This window comes from Equus przewalskii, chromosome 8, assembly GCF_037783145.1.
Source record: "Equus przewalskii isolate Varuska chromosome 8, EquPr2, whole genome shotgun sequence".
NCBI classification, from domain to species: domain Eukaryota; kingdom Metazoa; phylum Chordata; class Mammalia; order Perissodactyla; family Equidae; genus Equus; species Equus przewalskii.
Window position 1 is genome coordinate 36066606 of NC_091838.1, and position 15097 is coordinate 36081702.

Below are 15097 nucleotides of genomic sequence, written 5' to 3' on the forward strand. Positions count from 1 at the left end.
ATTCAGGACAGCAACCAGGTTAGAAAGAGATTTAACAGTTATCAGTATCTGGAAGAGAACATAGCTTGAGAAGAAAATAAGGAAAATTGAATTTTTCATACGAGGAAGAGAAAGAAAGAAAAGGAGACAGAAGTTAAGGCCCCAGAGAACACCACTGTGATTAGGCAGACCACAAATCCAAAAGGATCTTTCCTACATTATAGGAATGCCTCTCAAAGTTTGCTTGGACAAATCCATTTTTTCAGTCACTTTTCAATGACAATGTAATATGTTACGCTTTAATATACAAGTTTATTAAGAAAAACAGGTGTACTTGATGAGGAACTACATGGAGGAAGTCTTGAATTTTTTAAATACGAAGCAAGCCAATGTCTTCTCTTTTCTATGACCCTATCTTTCAAAGTTCTGCCCATTTGCATGCTTCTTCCAATATAAGAAAGCAATCAAAGGAGATCTGGAGGCATTCAATCAACATCTGAATACTTCTGTGGCAAGGTTTCAATCACAATTGCCTTGTTTACTATGTAAGTAACTAGCTCACAGTCACATATCTTTTCTAACAGTTTCTTTGTCTAAAAATTGGGCATAACAACATCTACCTCACAAAATTGTTTTAAGGCTCAAATGGAAAATGCACTGCTATAAACTGAATGTTGAAAACTAATCATTAGTTGAAATCTAATCCCCTCAAATTTCTTATGTTGAAATCTAACCCCCACTGTGATGGTTATTTGTAGGTAGGGCCTTTGAGTGGAGCCCTCATGAATGGGACCAGAAAATTCCCTTACCGTTTCCATCATACGAGGACACAGTGAGAAGAGGACCTTCTATGAACCAGGAAGCGTGCCCTCACCAGACATCACATTCGCCAGCACCTAGATCATGGAACTTGCCATCCTCCAAAACCGTGAGAAATAAATTTCTGTTGCTTAAGCCACTCAGTCCATGGTATTTTTGTTATAGCTCAAATGAACTAATACACGTACCTAAAGCAACTAGTACAATATAAGGCCCAGTATACGTTCAACATATGTGATTTATTTCTCTCTTTTTCTCCTTTGAGGGAAAGCTATGCTTTCCTTTGTGTTTTTATTAATTCTAAAATAAATATAACAAAAAAGAAAATAAAATTCCCCAATAATCCTACCACCCAGAGATATGCTGTTTACATTTTGGAGAACTAAGCAGGCTTGCCATTCACTTCTTATAACTATACATTTTATTATTCAAGAGCTATCCTGAAAAGCCTGTGTCATAATGTAATTTGTAATTTTAACAAGGTATGAATCTGAATTGCAAGGACTACAAAACCTGTGTGCAAGAGTTTCTCAGTTAGCTAGTGAGCCCAGTCAACCACCCAGCATTTCTACCCATGCAGCATTATAGTCTTTCTTACAGTTGTAGTTATTTACGGTAGGTTTCAAAGAATAAATATATCCTTGGTTCACAGAATATTTCCCCAAAAAACAAGCCAAGAAAAAAATTAAAAGTTCTAAGAAACTGATAGTTCCTAATAACAAAATTAAAATTTCTGACAATTAAGAGTAAAATGCTAAATATTAAATTCAGTGATGGCAATAACCTTCGATGAGGACAAACCCATCATTCTTTCTATTCAAAACAAAAAAAAGGAATTCATGAAACTAACTATTGAATGTTTTATCTTATCAGTACAGAACCTGCTCTTGATTATCAGATAAAACTTAAAAATTATAAAGACAAGTAACTTGTGATATGAAGCCATGCACAGGAATCTGACCTGTCACAACAGAAATGAGGTGCTTTAAAAAGCCAAGAATGGGGCTAGCCCAGTGGCATGGTGGTTAAGTTCATGCGCTCCATTTCAACAGCCCAGGATTCGCAGGTTCAGATCACGGATGTGGACCTGCACACTACTCATCAAGCCATGCTGTGGTGGCATCCCACACACAAAATAGAGGAAGATTAGCACAGATGTTAGCTCAGTAACAATCTTCCTCAAGCAAAAAGAGGAGGACTGGCAACAAATGTTAGCTCAGGGCCAATCTTCCTCACAAAAAAAAAAAAAAAAAAAAAAAGCCAGCAACCTGATGTAACACATAGCTCAGCCACCAAAGCAACCACTATAATAAGCTAATATTGAGAAACAATTTTAGGAAGCATGTTTTTAGTACAACATGACAATGAGAAGGAAGACAGACCATGCTATCCCAGAAGCCTTTTCTTTTACACTGAAGTTCATTAGAGATAAAGGATTACTAGTCCAGTCCATATACTGAGAGGTCAACAGAAACTTTTAGGTCACGCACAACACTTCCTGGTCTGGTCAGATATAATTTATTCCATGGCAGTTTTGGTGGCAGTCTCAGGACTCTCAACAGTTCTGTGGGACCCCTGAATTGAGATTTTATAGCATATATAGATTGATATTTTGCCTTTTTCTTTTAGCATTCTCTCATAAACATTTTTACTGTCTCAACAATAAAAAGTCCTCAAAAATATTCTAGATATAGAATATTCTAGATATAGAATATAGATGTAGAAAAATATTCTAAAACATATAGTTTCTTTCACTTTTTACTGTGGTAAACTATACATAACAAAAAATCTGCCATATTAACCATTTTTAGGTGTACAGCTCAGAGCATTAAATACATTCACATTGCTGTACAACCACCACCACTATCCATTTCTAGAATTTCTTCATCATCCCAAACAGAAACTCTATATCCATTTAAACAATAACTCCCCTTATTCCTCAGCCCCCGGTAACCTCTATTCTACTTTCTGTCTCTATGAAATTGCCTATTCTGAGTACTGCATGAGTGGAATTATATAGTATTTGTCCATTTGTATCTGGCTTACTTTACTTAGCATAACATTTTTCAGGTTCATCCATACTGTACCATGTATCACAATTTCATTCCTTTTCAAGGCTGAAGAATAATCCATTGTGTGTGTCTATGTGTGTGTACACACACACACATACATTTTGTTTATCCATTCATCTGTTGACAGATATTTGCACTGTTTCCACTATCTGACCACCGTGAATAATACTGTTATAAACATCAAAGTACAGTACCTGTTTGAGTCTCTGCTGTCAATTATTTTGGGTATATATCCAGAAGTAGAATTGCTACATCATATGGTAATTCTATGTTTAACTTTTTGAGAAACCACCAAACTGCTTTCCATAGTGGCTGCACCATTTTATAGTGCTACCAGCAATGCACAAGGGTTCTAATTTCTCCTCATCCTCAACATTTTTTTCCATTTATAGATAACAGCCACCCTAATGTGTATGAAGCGATATCTCATTATAGTTTTAATTCACGTCTCCCTAATGACTAATGATCATGAGCATCTTTTCATGAGCTACAGTGTATGAAAAGAAACCAGACAAAATACATAAAACAATGGCTTTCAACACACTGGACATCAGGCAAGAAGAACACTAATCCCTGAAATTCTGTAAAGAATTGAGCTCTACAATTGCCCCAGCTTACTTTCTCAAGAGAATTTCCAAAGCACATAGTAGGGAAGGGGAACTGACATGAAGCCCAGTGGGCTCCCTAAGTTGAAGAAACAGAGAAACAGAGAGTCCAGGGAGACAAAACTAGCTAGAGTTCATAGGACAGAGTGCCAGAAAAGCCACAGCTACATAAAGAACCCATAATTCGCCTCAAGTATTCAGCAGAGTACTGATCAGCATGTGTATATAAAGAAACTACCCGAGACCAGGAAAAGAACCATCCAGAAGCATTAGAAGATCAGTACCTAGTGCTCATACAGGGTCAGGAAACAGGAGTTGTTCCTGCCAGCCAGACTGGAAAAACTCCTAATCCAGAACATTACATAGAATATCCAGGAAGGTCTTATTTCAGTAGTAGGATATAAGATTGAGCACTTCCCTGGACCCACCTAATAAGTCATAAAACAACATCCAAAAATATTTTAACTGTTTCCAAGTAACAGAACCCCAGAACAAAGCCCCAAAATATTTAAAGAAATTTTTTAAATTCAGCAACAAATAAAACATAAAATTCACAGTGTCTGGTATTCCCTCAAAAGTTTCCAGGCATGCAAAGAAGCAGAAAAATGCAACTTATAATGAAGAGAAATATTAATCAACAGAAATACACACAGAAAATAGATTTACAGAAAAAAACATTAAAACAACTATTAAAAATATACTCTCTCTGTTCAAAATATAGAAGAAAGTATGACTGTGTTCAGGAGAGACATGGACAATATAAAAAGATTCATATCAAACAGATGACAAATACACTGGATAGTATTAACAGCAGACTGGACACTGCAGGAAAAAAGTATATTAATCTTGAAGATACAGCAATAAAAAACAATCAAAATGAAACAGCGAGGGGGAAAAAGGTGAATACAGCATCAATGATGCATGATACAACATCAAGCAGTCTAATTTATACACATATAATTAGAGTCCCAGAAGGAAAGGAAAAGGGAATTAAGGGGAAAAAAATGTTGAATAAAGGCAAAAAATTTTGCAAATGTGATGAAAAACTTTCCATATGTGAAGAAGAGATGTAACATAGCGGATCTAAAATGAACATCCTTAGAAAGCCCTGCTTGCACAATGTTGGTCCTTGCCTACCTCTGGCAACTTAGATTTCAGGAGGGTTCCACCATTCCCTAAATGATAAGTCCCTAAACTGTACCAACAATACAGCTTACGCTAAATACCTGTTTTCCTTCTTGAAATCTGAAATTTTGGTACATGCTAGGCAGAAAAGTGCCTACATTACCAGTCCCCAATAAAAACTCTGGGCACTGAGCTGCTAATGAGCTCCCCTGGCAGACAACACTTTACATATGTTGTCAAAACTCACTGCTGGAGAAATTAAGCATGCCCTGTGTGGAAAAGGACTTTCTAGTGGAAAAGGACTCTTGGAAGATTGCTGATTTGGCATCGTGTCATCTAATTGTAATAAATCATAGCCATGAGTACGACTATAAGCTAAGTTCTGAGGGTCTTTCTAGGGAATTACTGACCCTACAGGTGGGTATGGGAACTCCTGACACACCAGAAAACCAAGAAGTCTGACAAACTCTAAGCAGAAAACCACACCTAGGCATATTACAATCAAACTACTTAAAAGAAGAGATAATGAAAAAGTCTTAAAAGATCAAGAATGAGAATAGCTTCAGGCTTCTTGACAGCAACACTGGTACTAAGACAGTGAAGCAATGCCTTCAAAATTCTGAAGAAAAATTATTGCCAACCTAAAATTCTATATAAGTTTTCAGTAACATATCAAAGTGTGATACATGCATCTTCTGACATGCCAAATCTCAAGAAATTATCTTACATAAATCCTTTCTTGGAAGCTATTGGAAGATGTGCTCAATCAATATGAAACTGAAAATAAAGGAAGAAGTAGGCATGGAATCTAGGATGAAGTTGCTCCCTGTAGGGAAGAAGTAAAGGGAACTCCCAGAAAGATGATGAAATAGGACCTAAGGGTTGCAAGGTCCACAAAGCAGAGAGGACACTGAGTTCAAACTGGAGTAGCTAGGAAGTTATGGAAAAGAGTTCTCCAAGAAAACTAAACTGATAAAATGGCTGGTGCGTCTGAAAATCTTAATGGGAGAGCTAAACAATGGTGAATCATTAGAGTTTTATTAACGATAAGTAAAACTAGGCAAACAAAAGCCCAAAATAATTAACTCCAAGGAACATGAAAAAGCATGAAGGAAAAATCATCATAATTAATATTTGCCTTGGTTATGAATATTATTTATTCATAATTATGTAATGCTGAATAGTAGTCTAAACAAATCATGATATATCTATCCTGGAAGAACATAGGGATGGGAAAAGTTCAATGTGTAGCAGGCGGTGGGCAATGGGTAAGAAGAGAACTCAATATTTACCCCTGTTTAGAAGTACATTACAAGTATGTTATTCAGAGATAAGGAGGCAAGGAACAAAAGAATCCACTAAGAGTCAAAGCTGTTGTCCCTGAGGAAGGAATTAAAAACAACCAAAAGGCTATGATTAACAAACGCCATAAACAGAATGAAAAATTCTGAAACAATCTGTTCTTACCTTAGGAAGCTCAGATAGCCTCTCTTCACTTGTCAAAGAATGACTGCTTGCACAAGAAGCACAGTCCGATATTTCCACAGCACTCTCATCATCTTCAAATTCGCTACATTCACTAATATCTTCCCTGTCACTGTCAATCTCCCAGTCGATGAACTGCAGTTCATCTAAAAAAACACAATTTTAAACAATTTTATTTATCTTTAGTATTTTTAAATCTATTTTTTAATTCTCAATAGATAAAAAGATCCATGTTTGTTCAATAATTTTTTTTAAATATGTTTAAAGACAGTGAAAAGTATATTCTTATTCTTATCTCTAGTTATCCTATTTCTCCTGTTACCGCCACGCCAATTCTCAGGTTTTATTAGTTTTTTTTTGTATCCTTCTAGAGTTTCGGCAGCATGATCCAGCAAAAAAAATACAGTGTTACTTTCTCCTCCTTTCTGATACACTTTGATTTTTATTGTTTACTTAACACAACTGAGAGGTTTTTCCACATCAGTAAACAGGGAGTATCCTCTTTTCTTTTCTATATCATAGGATTCCATTGCATAGTTGATCCACAGTTTATTTAATCAGTCTTCTATTTACTAAAGATGTTTTCAAGGATTTTCATCCCCAATTTTCTTCTATAGATTTATTTCATCAGTAAGGAAACAACTAAAGTAAACAGTTTTCAGTTTACTTCATAAGCATGATTACCTAGAAGCTACTTCAGGAAAATTTTAATCTGCAAGTTAAATTATTTTCATATATTAAATAACCAAATGTACTGACTCCAATCTACTATGCTAAAAGAAATGAAAGTAGTTATTAAGGATAAATTAATCTCTGAGGCATGGCATATAACACAACCTTTCTTACAGTACAAAGCACAAGTGCTCCCTCACAGCTACTTCAGCAACTCAGGAGGCTAGTAAGATATCTTGGCCCTGTTTCAGAGGTCTAGTAGCAACAATCTTACTTCCAGATAGAAGTAATATTAAAAATTTTAAAAACTTACTAGCTTTAATACTTGAAGGGAATTCAAAATAAAAACCAAAAAAGAAAAAAAGAAAAGGAAAAATTTAAGCTAAAGTTAAAATTATGGGATAAACAAAAACAGTAAGTATTCTTTAATCTGATACTGTTGTTCCAGAAGACGAAGCAAAAGTTCACTATAATGATTACAAAAGACTGGAGGTGAGACCAGTCTAAGAGAAGCAGATGCGCAATAGCAATTATTTCCCATTTCTAACATCACATTAACTCATGGAACCAAGCAAGGAAATGCATAAGAAATTCTCCAGCTTGCTGAACCATCACAGCAGGAAGTCACGGAAAGCGAGAGAAGGAGCACAAGTGCTCTCAGAGCTACTGCCACTGCTGCCAGTACAATACATTTTTATAGCATTCATTCATACATTCAATAAAATCAGTGCCTACTCAAGGCCTATCAAGCCATTCTAGATATTCACAATATAAAAAAGAGAAGGAAAAAATACAAGAAAGAATACAGAACACTATCCCTACCCTGGAGAAGCCCAGAGATGAACAACACTTATACTGCAATGTGATGAGTGCTATAAAATGATATATCACAACAAAACTAATAAGACCTTTCATCTGGTCACAATGATTTTATGAAGCAGGCAAGACAATTGCTGTTAGACTAAAATTTGCATTTTACAGATGAGGAAATTCAGTCTCTGAAAAGTTAAGAAACTCCCCCAAAGTTATATAAAAGACATATCAAAGGGAAAACATTCCTTTAAAGAGAAAAATATTTTGACAATTTAACTCAGGGCTCTTCCCTGTCAATCTGAATTCTGGGCCTTAAGGCCCAGAAACTCAAATCCAATATGGCTGGAAGAAGGTCTGGGAATATTGTTCTTAAAGCTCACCTGGTAATTCTGATAAGAGGCCAGGTCTGGTAACCACCAGAGCAGTGTTCAAGCACACAGCAATGAAGTTAGACATCCTGGGCTCTGAATATCAGTTGGCACACTTATGAACCATGTGACTCTGGGCAAGTGCCTTGACTTCTCTAAGTCCCAATTTTCTTCTGTAAAATGAGGCTACTTAGCTCACAAGATATAGTAGATATCAAAGGAAATAGCATACATAATAACCATGAGATAAAACAAGAACTTGATAAAGGGTAAAGGTAAAAAGGAGGGAGGGAGGAAAGAAAGGAAGAGAAAAACTCGGGAGAAGAGAAAGATAAACCAGCAGTTGCACACAAGACTAGATATAATCCAAGGGATCATTTACTTGTTACCCAACAGTCAACTTGTTTATGACAAATCAATACTTTGTTAACTCATTTTAAAGTAATTAACTCAAAGCATCTTTCTATCCTTAGACTTTTCAAACTATTGAGTATCTCTTTTAATAGAAAGGACATATATGACTTTTATTTTTTTAATACCAGCTTTATTGAAATGTAATTCACATACCATTCACCCAGAAAAAGCATAGCGTTTAATAATGGAATTATGTTCTGAGATGTGTGAAGACAAATCAAGAGTTACATAACAATGAATTTCATTTAATATGGTTGAATTAACTATATAAGCCCTGTGAACTGAGGTATAACCTTAAAATACCACTTCACCCGGTTATTACTAAAATGTCAACTGTAAGATGGTATACAAAGTGGCCAAAATGATGTAATCACCTTACACAGGGGCTGTGTGTACAAACTTAACTTTGACTAAGTAACTAACATGCACTAACAAGGTAAGAGTTAAAAGTTGAAGCTTATTTTGACAGCATTAAGACTTTAAATATTCTATGGGGCCGGCCCCGTGGCTGAGTGACTAAGCTCACATGCACTCCGCTTCAGCAGCCCAGGGTTTTGCCAGTTCAAATCCTGGGCGCAGACATGGCACTGCTCATCAAGCCGTGCTGAGGTGGCATCCCAAATGCCACAACTGGAAGGACCCACAACTAAAAATACAACTATGTACCGGGGGGCTTTGGAGAGAAAAAGGAAAAATAAAATCTTAAAAAAAAAAAAAAAAAAAGACTAAATACTCTAGATCAGCTACACATTTTAAAATTTGTAAAAGAACATGATTACCATAATTCTAAGTCTGTGGTTCTAAACCAGGGGTGATTTTGTCCTACAAGGAACATCTGACAACATCTAGAGACATTTTTGGTTGTCACAACTGGGGCTGGGGTGCTACTGTCACCTAGATAGAGGCCAGAGATGCAGCTAAACAGACTACAATGCACAGGAAAGACTCTCTTCCCCAACTAAGAATTATCTGGCTCCAAATGGCAATAGTGTCAAGGTTGAGAAATCCAATTTTAAACTGTTAAAACACGATACAATAAAAAATTCCATCAGAACAGAAATTTGATAGTAAGTTATACTTCTACCATACATTGCTTATCATAGCATTTACCCAAAACAGGTCAGCAAGGAGGCAATCTGGATGTAGCATTATTAGTAGTACTTGACAGAACTGGCTTTGTTGTCAGAGACCCAAAGTGGAATGCCAACCAATTCTAACATGATCAAGCTGAAGTTGTTAACTATAAAAATAATACTGAGGGGCTGGCCCCATAGCCAAGTGTTTAAGTTCATGTGCTCCGCTTTGACGGCTCAGGGTTTCCCCAGTGTGGATCCTGCGCGAGGACATGGCACCGCTCATCAAGGCATGCTGAGGTGGCATCCCACATGCCACAACTGGAAGGACCCACAACTAAAAGAATACACAACTATGTACCGGGGGGCTTTGGAGAGAAAAAGGAAAAATAAAATCTTAAAAAAAAAAATCTTTAAAAAGAAAAAATAATAATAATACTGGTAATATCTATCTCTTGTAGTTGTTGGGAGAAATGAGAAAATGTTTCTAAAGGGCTTAGCAAAGAGACTGGGACTCAGTAAAATCATAATCAACACTAAGTATTAGGAAAGGAATGTAAGAAAGTTTTTTCCAATATTGAACCCAATATATAACAAAAATTGGATTTCTTACAAAATTATCAATTTACCTTCACTGTCCTCATCTTCTGGACATAAAATATTCCTGTTACAAAACCTGTCTATTCTAGAACCATGTCCATTATCTCTCTGTGGTTTAAAAAGTGTTTTACCTTCATCTGACAGATCACTTCCACTGAAACTCTGTGTTAAATCTGTAAGTCCACTGGTACTCTGAGATGTAACAGTTTCTGTTAAAGAAAAAAAATATATATATATATAAAAACGATCAACTGATATGGTTACTTATCAGAATGAAATTTTTACATGTCTTACTTTGCCAAAGTCACAAATACACAAAATTCTGATGATAGTGGAAGCAATATCTTGCATCAAATCTTCCTGCCTAAAGTTCTATGTGGAACCTGGCTAAGATTCTTTGAATTAAAGCCAAATTACAAGAAGAAAAAGAAGAACTGATTGAGATAAGTTATAAAAGACAAGGAAAATGACTGGAGCACGAATGAAAACTCAAAAAAACCCTTGAAATAATTATAGAGCTATAGCTTCCCAGCATATTTGATGAAATGAAAAGAAAAACAACCCAAAAAAATCAATACCAAAAACACCTAAATATTACATTAGAGACATGTTGTGATTTAATGGCAGCACAAAAGGAGTGAATGCTCCACTTTATGTTGATCAGGAAAGGAGAATTCACTGACAAAATGATGTCTGAAAAAACAACACTTAACAAAGGCACAAAAACATATAATAATAAATATTTACTGAACACTTACTCTGTGCCATGAACATCTAGAACTACTAGTTATCCATCCTTCAAAATATAAAATTAAAAATAAACTAAGAATCCATACTGATTTAAATAGCTAATAAAACTAAGCTACGTATTTAATTGCAAATCGCTTTCATTATTATGCATCTGGAAAAGTAAATCAAAAAAGAAGAGCTGGAATGCTACAAATTGAATATTCATGTCCCTCTAAAATTCAGATATTGAAATCTAATCCCCAATGTGATGGTATTAAGAGGTGGGGCTCTCAGGAATGGAATTAATGCCCCATAAAAGAAACCCCAGAGAGATCCTTGGCCCCTTCTGACACATGAGAATGTAGCAAAAAGGCACTGCCTATGAACCAGGAATTGAGTCCTTACCAGACACCAAATATACTAGACTCCCTGCCTCCAGAACTGTGAGAAATAAATTTCTTCTGTTTATAAGCTACATAGTCTGTGGTATTTTCGTTTTAGCATCCATAACAGACTAAGACAGGAAGTAAAGTTATCACTATTTTCAGATTATACAATGAATTCACAGAATTCACAAACCTATGAATTATAGGCACTTAACTATACAATTTATATAGGTAAAACGCTACCAGGAATTTATTAGTCACTAATTCACTTCATTTACTGAAAAAGAGTACCCCGGAAATCAAGGCCCATTCCAATAAAATTCTAGGAAGGACATCAGCCAGACTATAGGAATAGTCACCATGTATTTATAAACATTTCTGGGTGCCCACTGTGTGCCAGGCATTGTGCTAGTACCTAGTGTTATGGGTTGAATTGTGTCCCCCCAAAATTTATTCATATGTTAAAGTTCTAACTGCCAGCATCTCATAATGTGACCTTATTTAGAGATAGGGTCTTTATAAAGTAATCAAATTAAAGTAAGGTCATTAGGGTGGGTCCTAATACAATATGACAAGTGTCCTTATAAAAATGAGAAATTTGGACACAGAAACAAAAATGCAGAGAGAGAGGACAATGTGAAGAGACACATGGAGAAGACAGCTAACTACAAGCCAAGGAAAGAAGCCTGGAGCAGATCCTAGAAGGAATCAACCCTGCCAATACCTTCATTTTGGACTTTTAGCCTCCAGAACTGTGAGATAATAAGTTTCTGCTGTTCAAATCACCCAGTTTGTGGTACTTTATTTTTTTTATTTTTTATTTTTTTTAAAGATTTTATTTTTTCCTTTTTCTCCCCAAAGCCCCCCAGTACATAGTTGTATATTTCTCATTGTGGGTTCTTCTAGTTGTGGTATGTGGGACGCTGCCTCAGCGTGGTTTGATGAGCAGTGCCATGTCCGCGCCCAGGATTCGAACCAACGAAACACTGGGCTGCCTGCAGCGGAGCGCGCGAACTTAACCACTCGGCCACGGGGCCAGCCCCTGTGGTACTTTATTATGGCAGCCCCAGCAAACTAATATACCTAGGATGTAAAGATGAAGAACAGAGAAGGGTCTGCCCTTAAAACACCCATGGTCCAACGGGGAGAAAAGTACATCAACAAATAATAATAAAAATATTTAGTAATGCTTCTCAAGGAACAGAAGATTTCTGACCTCAATAAAGATTTTGAGAAAATATTTTGCAGAGTATTTTAGGAGAAAAAATTTTAAAAATTAAAACTAAAAAATATTTCCTTTATATTTCAGTTTCATTTTGCTTGATAAATACATTTTTTTAAAAAAGTTCTGCCTTATTAAGAAAATCACTACCCACAAAGGTTCTTTTAACTTCAAGTTTTTATCTTCTTCCATCTCCCTTGAACCTTCTGGTAAGATCCTTTGCCAACTTTCATCTGCTCGCTTCTCTCACCCCTTCCCTTCTCCTCTATTTCCTCCCTCTTTCAGTCTTCTGTGGTTCTCAGCGCCTTATAGATGAGGAAATAGAGACACGAGACACGTCGGTGTGTTTTTTGCACACTTTGTACATTCCCCCACTTCTGCTTCCTAGCTCTCATAAAAATATTACTTCCACACCCTAAAACTTTTAATAGCCTATCTTAAACTAATACTTTAGAAGCTACTATTTAAAAATGAACCAGTTCTAAGAAATGCCTTGAGTTGCTTTTTCCATCAGTTTCTATTTATAAGATTTTGTTAAATTATTAACAATACTTCCTTGCCTTAACAAGCTGCTTATCCCATAAATAAAATAATTACATAATGATACAAGCTCTTTCAGCCTTTCACAATATATCGCTCATTCTACAGAGTGGAAAGTACAGCAGAGTGGGTCGAACATATATTGGTATGTGGAAATCATCCCCAAAGATCCTTTTGTAATTAAATACATGGTAGCAGCTTATTTAATATTGCTTTCTCTCTCCAGATTGAATTTGATTACTCCAGAAAAAGATACAAGCCACATCTTAAAAAGAAAAAAAAAATACATATATATATGCTATTTTCTCCATATATTATGACAGTTTAGAAATCAGAATTAAATCGATCTTTGAAAATCACAGCATTCAGCACTAATAATAAGAAAAGTTAAATTCTGCTATTCCGTCAGAAAATTACGGTATTACAAAAAGACGTGTGCCAGTCTATTTTATAATACAGTGTTTTAGGAATTAAAAAAAACACCTGGGAAATTTTATTTTTCATTTGCATCAAAAAAGACTCTCTTAAATGTTAGTGAGATAATAGCATAGCTTAAAGTGTTCAGGCTCTTATTCACAGAAAGTTTTCCAACTGCAGAACTTCGAGCTGGCTCTCATATGGCTCCTTTTGCCATCAGACATGACAGCAATTGCTGCCATCAGTTAAGCACCTACTAAGCGTAAGCTTTTGAACTAAGCATTTTTATGACTTTTTTTTTTAAGCTCATAATAACCCAAAGAGGCACACATTCTTACGACCATTTTCCAGATGCAGAAACTTAGGTTCAGCATGAATAGCTTGCTTTTTCCCAAGATCACACAATCAGGACACAGTCAGGACACTGTGGAACCAGACAAGATCCCTGAAGTCTCAAATTCCCACTCTTCCTGCCCAAACACACAGTAACTGCCTCCCTGATATCCACTTCCTCTTCTTTCTTACTTACAAACCCCATTTTTATTTGAGCAGCAACATAGATATTTAAAAATTCTTAATTTCACTGAAGTCTCTTTAGTGGACGTGGCCCTATGTAATAGGTTCTGGCCAAAGACAGAGGTCCTAGGGAGGAAATTCCTTCCCAGAGGAAAAGTTCACTTGGAGAAAAACCTCAGAGCCTACACTGGAGAATTTAGCTTCTACCTCATGGCCACAAGAACAAACCCCAAGCTAAGGCTGCAGAATTCAGGATGAGTCTGGAGCCCCGGACTTCTGGTTGCAGGAGGTAAATTCAACCCATTTCTTCAAACATTACAATAGAGTTTCCTACTATTTGTAATTGAAAGCTTTCCCTAACTAATTCACCAAGTAAGAGTTTCATTACCTGAAGTAGTACAGTCCTTATATCATAGGTCATAACTTTATTTCCCAAATCCAATTTTTTAAAAAGCCCTGGAGCTATGACCCTCAGCTAAACCACTAGGCTCCGCTGGCAATAATGAACGCAGGAAGGACACACACAAAAATTTAATAATTGTCCATAGGAGGCAGGGAAAGTGGGGTAGATAGTACAAAGACAAGAGAGAGATTTTGCAAAAAATACCTTTTTACATTGTTTTGATGTTTTTTAACCAAGCATAGTCTATTCAAACTATGTAAATAACTTTTTAAAAGAAAGCAAATAAATCAAAGAAGGATATATTATTAGCCTTATACCTTTTCTGTCAAGAAATCAACAAAATATTACCTTTTTTGGGCCTAGGGGATAATTCAAGGTACTTTTCTGTAATAGTCTTCTTCTCAGCTGTTGATGACTGCAGGCAGATAACAGTAATAATGTAGTAATTCATGTAACCAAGGCTAAAAACCAACAGTATTTTATAAAATAGTCAAAACCTTAAACTACACCGTCCTGAACATATTTCTCTGTTTTCCTTTATTTATATTTACCCCTAAGCAGTCCCAAAGCACACATACCTCATATACTTATAAATGTATTTTTTGTATTTTTCCAGTATCTAAACAAGAGCCGTCAAACCTTTAGAGTTTATAATAGTATTCCGCTATGTTGTATTTCAAAGTTACCATATATATATAAAAATTAACCAGAATATCTCATTGCCAAACAATTCTGCATATACAAGCATTTCATAAATATACTTCTTGTGAAGAGTAGGATGTTCAACAGTTTCATCTTCTTAAAACACTCTCAGTATGCATCTTTCATTTACAAACAAAAAGGTTAAAAGGTCCTGCAT

General features: G+C 35.8%; 1 protein-coding gene across 34 annotated transcripts in view; it reads right to left on the reverse strand.

The window, feature by feature from the left end:
* The window catches only part of SPIDR (scaffold protein involved in DNA repair), a 472184-nt gene that overhangs the window by 415545 nt on the left and 41542 nt on the right, over positions 1-15097 (reverse strand). For 18 of the 34 annotated variants that reach the window (XR_011543434.1, XR_011543433.1, XR_546115.2 and 15 more), the window contains 3 exons: positions 14587-14653; positions 10157-10234; positions 6068-6231 (listed from right to left, as the gene is read on the reverse strand). Coding sequence is in view for 27 of the 34 variants with exons in the window: in XM_070631683.1 (XP_070487784.1) it covers positions 6068-6231; positions 10157-10234; positions 14587-14653 (309 nt within the window). In the remaining 7 variants the exon portion in view is untranslated. Of the gene's footprint in view, positions 1-6067; positions 6232-10156; positions 10237-14586; positions 14654-15097 lie in introns of those variants that run through there. The other 16 variants (XM_070631679.1, XM_070631678.1, XM_070631673.1 and 13 more) reach the window with 4 other exon arrangements.